The sequence below is a fragment of the Miniopterus schreibersii genome (genome assembly GCF_964146895.1).
Source record: "Miniopterus schreibersii genome assembly, chromosome: 7".
In the NCBI taxonomy this organism is placed as follows: Eukaryota; Metazoa; Chordata; class Mammalia; order Chiroptera; family Miniopteridae; genus Miniopterus; species Miniopterus schreibersii.
In genome coordinates this window covers 11,597,453-11,604,237 of record NC_138108.1, presented here as the reverse complement: position 1 = coordinate 11,604,237, position 6,785 = coordinate 11,597,453, and the positions used below count along the sequence as shown (strand labels likewise).

Below are 6,785 nucleotides of genomic sequence, written 5' to 3'. Positions count from 1 at the left end.
AGTAAACCAGAAAAGGCCTCTGTGGGTTCTGTCCCTGACCCCTTCCTCTACCTAACAGCTCCCAGTTAACATCTGAGTCCTACTTTCCTCCTTGTATCTCCAAGGTTTACCTAGGTAGAAAAACCTAGCAGAGGAGGCCAAGGGACTTTGCCAATTCTGTTCTGCTACCCTTGCCAGATCTGTCCAAAGAGTTGACTTTCTAACTAAGACTCTGCCTGTCTCACATAGCCTTCACGTTGTTTCTTGAAAGCACTATTCATTCTATAGGTCAATTATGCTGCCATGGTGAACTCCTGTGTCCATTTCCTGTTCCCTGTCACCCCATCTTTCCTAGTTCTTCTAGTCACTATGGGAAGGTAAAATTCCTTTTACTGCCACTCCAGTGGAAACCTATCTTGGCCCTACTGTTTGAAGCTCTTTGTAATTTCAGTCCCATATTTTAGTTTAACCTGTTGTCTATGCCTTGGAAACAGACCCCCCCATCCCCCCAAAACCCCACATCAATTGAGCAAAGGAGAGCATAAACCATCTGCTCTGCCTTGTGCCCACCATGGAGACAGTTCTCAAGATCAAAGTTCCTACATGGAGGCTTAGCGCAGGCCAAAGCAAAGAAGCATAAGAACCAAAGGACTGGACTGAGTGTCTGTCTTTATCCAGAGACAATAGTGGGGTGGGATCCAGTAGAGTGAAGTAGGTAATGTGTTCTACAAAATAAGTACTCTCAAAAGAGGGGAGTGTGAGGGGTTTTTGTTCCATGCTAAAGAGAGAAGTGGGTCTCTGAGGAGCACCTGGAATTGGGTAGGGACTCCTGAGAAAGATAGACGAGGTTTCCTAAGCATGTTGTGCCTTTTTGCTAACTTGTCCTATATACCTAAGGCCCGTGGTAGGGTACTGGGTCTAGAGAACCTCCACCAAAAAAGAGGGGGGTGTGGGGTTTCCAGAGACTAGCTTCCACTCAGATAGGGAAGACCAACGCCCAATGGGTTGAAGCCAAGACTCCCTCAGTTGATAGCACCCATTCAGAGAACATGAACTTCAGTGATCCTGCCTCCGACTATGTGACTGTGTCAGAGATCCTGCTGTCCCTGGGGCTCCTTTCAAGGTGGTACCAGGAACTGTTCTCCAGGTCCATCCTCAGCAGTTGAGATAGTGACAATTTAACTGAAGAGTCCCCTTAGCTTCTTCCTCTTGACCTTGGACAGCTGAGGTCTCTTCGCAGGGACTGAAGTACCCTAGAGAAAAAAGGAACACAAATTAATAAGGGTTTTGAGCAGTTCTACTTCAGTTAGGAAAGGACCTTTCTTCCTCCATGGCTCTGGGTTAGAATGAGGCCTCCTTGAGGTGGCTGACACAGTGTTTTGGACTCTATGTCAGGCAATGAACATGATATAAGACCCTAGGGAGGAGGTGCATATATCCCTTCTCCCCCAGGGAACATCCTCACAGACCACCACTGGAAGCAGAAAAGGTAGAAAGAAGTCAAGGTCCTTCATTCAGTACAAGAACTGCAGAGAGGAGATGTGAGAAACAATGACTCTCCACCTAGAAAGGCACAGTTTGGAAGCCTGGTGACAAACATCCTCCAATATTATTATGGTAGATCAACTAGGTGGCAATTCCAGGGACCACTGACTCGAGGACTATAGGTATGGACTCCTCCAATGCTCAGAACGCCAAACAGGAAGCTGCTCGTGACTCACTGTGGGCTCTGTGTCAGGCCCTGGGAGGGATGGTGCTGAGGAAACCGGCTCTTCAGGCTGGCTCAGAAATTGGCTATCAGTTCCTTGTGGGGAGGCACTATTTGAGGTCTGAGGATCTCCTGAAAGCAGAAAGATCAAGGGCAGACAGTCATAAATGCCTTCTTCTTACCAGGAAGACATCAGAATTCACCAAGCATTCTGACAAAAGCCTGGATTGGTACTAATAATATATAAACAGACAGAAGTAGCCACAAATCCAACTTCCAGCTGACTTTTGAAAAGCTCTGTTTCTACTCTGAAGATTCCCCAGGCCCACTTTCACCAGGTAGGAAAAGACCTTCCTGGACTCAAAATAGCCAACTGTTCTTCTACACATTTCCTGACATGCCTAGGGAGATTCATCTTTCTCCTGGTTCTCTAATTCTCCTAAGTGCCCAGATCAGTTTTATAGAACTTTCTGCAATGATGGAAATGGTCTATATTTTCACTGTCCAACTTGGTAGCCACCAGCAGCTGTTGAGCACTTGAAATGTGGCTAGAGCAAATGAGGAAATAAAATTTTCATTTTACTTAACTTTTATTAATTTAAACTTAAATAGTCACAAGTAGCTAGAGCTACCACAAACCTAGACAGCACAAACCTAGACCCTAACTCTAACCCCAGGGAGACCAAGTTCCCCTGGAGCTACTCACCGGCATTTTGATGCTTCTGCCTCACTTGGACCTCTTGTTTGGTGACTGCCATATACAGATTCTGTAGACTCCTGACAAAGGGCTTCCCATCACCAACACTGCATGCCTCTGGAAGTTTCTATTGGGGAGAGAAGATGCTGTCATTTGTTACACTGTATTGCCAGAGAAAAGGGACTTTATATTCCACTGATAGAACTGGTATCAACCCCAAAAGAATTTATATAAAGAAGTCAGATCCTATGCCTGGCCAGGCATGGTTCAGCAGTTGAGCATGGACCTAGGATCCAGGAGATCACGGCTCAATTCCCAGTCAGGCCACATGCCGGGGTTGCAGGCTCGATCCCCAGTCGGGGGCGTGCAGGAGGCAGCTGATCAGTGATGACTCATTATTGCTGTTTCTATCTCTCTCTCTCCCTCTCCCTTTTTCTCTCTGAAATCAATGAAGATATATTTAAAAAAAAAAAAGAACTCAGATACCATAGAGGGCACCCATATCTAAGCCTGTTGGGACCAACACTAAGACCTCTTGAGAGATCTTCTCTGAAAGGCAATTTCCAAACATGTGTCTTTATTTCCCCCAACATTTAGGTCTATTACGATTTCCCATGAATGCCCCACAGGTCTCTAGGCTCTTTCTCCTAAAGTGATGATCTCTTAGAGGCCTGTTTTAGGAAATCACTGTACCTAAAGTGTCTCTGAGCTGTACAGGTTACTATTTTAATTTTATATTCCCTACTGCGATCCCACTGTGCTTAGTTACAATCCATGAACTCTCAATGGCGAGATCCCCTCAAGGGGATGAAAATTGGTTCTTGGGGGTAAAAAAAAAAAATTGCTCTTTTAAAGCATAAAGCACAGATATATATAAACATAAACAGAATTTTGGTATATTTTGATACTAAAATACTGGGTGGTGGTGGTGATTAAGAAAAAAGGTCTTAAAAGGTTCCTTAGGGAGGTGTTAATGAAAAAAAAGTTGAGAAACACTGTTATAATCACATTATATTTATGTTTCCTTCAATATAGAATGAACCGTGTAGATTTATATTCACAGCAAAATGCTTTGCCTAGTTTGACTTTCATATATTGGCTGAACTGAGGTGAAATAATGCTGAAGACTGAAGAAAGGGCAATAAAAACAAGATGAAAGAGTATGGTATCCGGTGTTCCCAAACCTGGCTGCACTTAAGCATCTTGGAAAGGGCCCAGAACTACTTCATCTGTCCCTATGCATGCAAATTGTTATGGTTCCCAGCCAAGGTAGCAGGTCTCCAAGGAAGTCATGCCAGCCGCTCATATGGGAACCAACCCAAAAATCCTGGATTGGCCCATATCTCTTGTCAAGGGCACTTTCTCTGGACTAGAAGGGCATTCATTTCTGAAAGCGCCCTGTGGGAGAAAGACGGAAGAGAGAATGCAGGAGACGCAGTGAGGTAGTTGCTGAGCAGTAGTCAAGGCTTTCCAGTTATCTTTCCCTGAGCATGGTGGGAGCTGACAAACTTGTTGGCCCCAGGAAATGCAACATACATTTCTACTCTAATCCAATTCCCACCCTTAAGATTATACCAGTCTTGGACTTTTACTGGAAACCACAGACAATGAATCAGAAACCATTAGTGCAAACTTTATTTCTAGCCAGTAATCGCACTAGGAGTAAAACAGTTCTCTTCGGCAGCATTACCTGAGGAATGAACTGAAAAGGGAAGGCCAACTATCAGGGCACACATCCACCTCACCTCACTCTCCTTCCAGGTTCAGCTCTCCAATCTCCAAGCCACCTCCTGCCCCACAAAGTCCTCTACTCCACAGCCAGAGGGCCCTGACAGGGGAGAGCCAACAGCTGTTCTCCTCCCTTCTGTCTCATGTCTCTAGGATCTCCCTTCACTGTGCTCAAGAGATGTGGCCTCTCTGCGTCATCCACACACAGCTTGGCTGGCGCTGCACTGTTTGTACAAATGGGCTAGGCAGAATCTAGGCATCCAGGGTCATCTCCTCCTGCCCTTCCTATGGAACTTAACAGACTCATCAATTTTCCAGGGTGATCATTAGCCAGGCCATGTATTTAGTCTCAAAATGAAGTGCCAGAACTGAAAGGCTACTAGAGCCAGGGCCATCCTGGACCTGAATCCAAACCTAGAACCTATATATTACCTCCCTCTATCCTTCCCCTTCTTAGGGGATCTGGTCCTACGGTTGCTGCCAAAGTACGAGGACAGAAGTATCAGTCCGCTTGCTGGTACTTACTACATGCTAGACACTGCTCTAAGTATTTACTGCATTAGCCCATTCTGTCTAATTCACTGCTATTTCCTTGGCACCTAGAACAACCTGGCCCATAGTAGGGGAGCAATAACTATTTGTGAATGAATGAACATGGTAGGCTACTGTCCCATTTCCCTGAGGAGGCCACAGCTAGTAGGTGATGGAACAGGATTAGAATCTAAACAGTCTGGCTTCAGGGCCCACAAATATAATGACTACAGTACTTACTTCTCTGAACAGCAGAATTTCAGTTAAAAGGGAAATACAGCCTTTCCCAGGATCACAACCCTCAATCCCTCACATCACAGATGATCTGCCTATATTCCATTCAGCCCAGGAACAAGCTCCCTCAGGCGACAATAAAAAAGTGAACAGATAAAAAAGAGGCAGCTGGCCCTACCTGGAAGCCTCAGGGGCTGAATGGCCATAGCCTTAATCTTATTCTAGCCCTTCCCTGTCATCACTGATTCCCTGGGCATCGTCTGCAGAATATGCTAGGGAAGAGAGGTGGAGAGGCCAGAGTATGGCAAGGAGGAACTTTAGCTCCCTGCCCAGGACAATGGCAGGGGCGAGCTGGGCGGGTGGCAGAGATCAAAGGGAGAATGCCGGAGTCAGGACTAAGAAAAGCAAATAGCAGTGCCCCCGCTAGAAGTACGACTGAGCCAGGTGCAAGGTGTACCAGCCACAAAGCGGGTCACTGCCCACAGTGGGGAGGGGAAGAGTACTGTGTAATGTGTTCTACTGTTTAATGTGTTCATCTGATTAACCAGAATCAATTCTACTCAGCAAAAAAGGGGAGGCTCTACGGTGCCAAGCCCTGCAGGACTGAGGGCAGGGAAATGGATGCGTCAGTCCCTCCCTCCTCAAACAGGAATAAGGCAGAGTTCCTGCTCAAAGGGAGATAGGGAGATACATAAAAATATATTTTTTTCAAGTGTTATGCTCTAACAGAATTACAAACAAAGGGTAATAGGAACCCAGAGAAGAAGAAAGGGATGAATTTTTTTTTTCCCCCTGTTAATCCTCACCTGAGGATATTTTGATCAAACTCTCAACCTTTCAGTGCGCAAGGCCAATGCACTGACCACTGAGCCATGCTGGCCAGGGCAGAAAGGGACAAATCTTGGCCTCAAAAAGCTTTGGAGGTGGGGGCACCAAGTCAAACCTTGCAAGGTTAAACTGTGAATGTGTTGGAAGTTTCTGAGGTGCAAAGGTGTGAAAAGACATATCTCGTGAGCAATGAGACCAGAAGGCTAAATTCATATCCAGGGGATTGCAAAGGACTCACATTCTGAATTAAGGATATGCCTGTGGGAATTTCCCTTTGTTTTATAAAGTGGTTTCTCTAGATACAACAGCCTGCCAAAGCTTCCTTGGCTCCAAACTAATATCAATACAACAGTGAGGAATCAGAAGCTTCCTCTAGGTTTCCCTTTTTAGTCTTTCTGCTACATCCACGAAAACCCGCCTAGTACTTCTTCACTGCTCACTGCCAGTTCTGTGACGTTTCAGTAGTTACAAGAGCTATATTCCTCCCCTGTCTCCAAGGGCAATTTTACTCTCCCATCTCCAGTCCACTGGGACTTTAGCCCCTGCTATACAGTATATCAGAAGCTTTCAGGACACTAAAGGTATAGAAATCCTACAGGGCATTTTATTTCCCTCTCGTCTCTACTGCAACTCATCTTGGTACCGAGGGCCCACACTCCCCTCTCAGCAATAACTCCCATCTCCATCAAATCTAAAATTCACTCCCCATGGTTCAGGATCCTAAGACTCCCTCCTACTCTCTGACCCCAACAGGATCTGTTGGCGAGATCCCAACTGCCACTTTCAACTAGAAATTGACGGTCTGATCCCACCCCACCCACCCCCATCTCATTTCTCCTTTTCTCTGGGGCTGTTTCAGAAAAGAAACCTTTAGGATCCTGGGTAAGGAAAGGCTGGGCCCTGACACACTGCTCACCCTACTCAATGTGGGCCCAGGCTAAGAATGGAGATTTGAAAGAAGAGAAAGGGGAAATGAGCAACTGGCGCTCCCCAGCACCAGCGTTGAGCAGGTCTTTGGTGCTGGTACCAGCCCCAGAAGCTGGCACAGTCCCGAGGCCCTGACACTGACTGTGACAAAGT

General features: G+C 46.1%; 1 protein-coding gene across 4 annotated transcripts in view; it reads right to left on the bottom strand.

The window, feature by feature from the left end:
• Positions 1-631: 631 nt before the first annotated feature.
• NHEJ1 (non-homologous end joining factor 1) overlaps positions 632-6,785 on the bottom strand; it is a 71,613-nt gene continuing 65,459 nt past the window's right edge. For all 4 annotated transcript variants that reach the window (XM_081143299.1, XM_081143298.1, XM_081143300.1 and 1 more), the window contains 3 exons: positions 2,394-2,511; positions 1,701-1,819; positions 632-1,232 (listed from right to left, as the gene is read on the bottom strand). In XM_081143299.1, the coding sequence (XP_080999425.1) occupies positions 1,158-1,232; positions 1,701-1,819; positions 2,394-2,511 (312 nt within the window). In that variant the 3' untranslated portion in view covers positions 632-1,157. The remainder of the gene's footprint in view (positions 1,233-1,700; positions 1,820-2,393; positions 2,512-6,785) is intronic.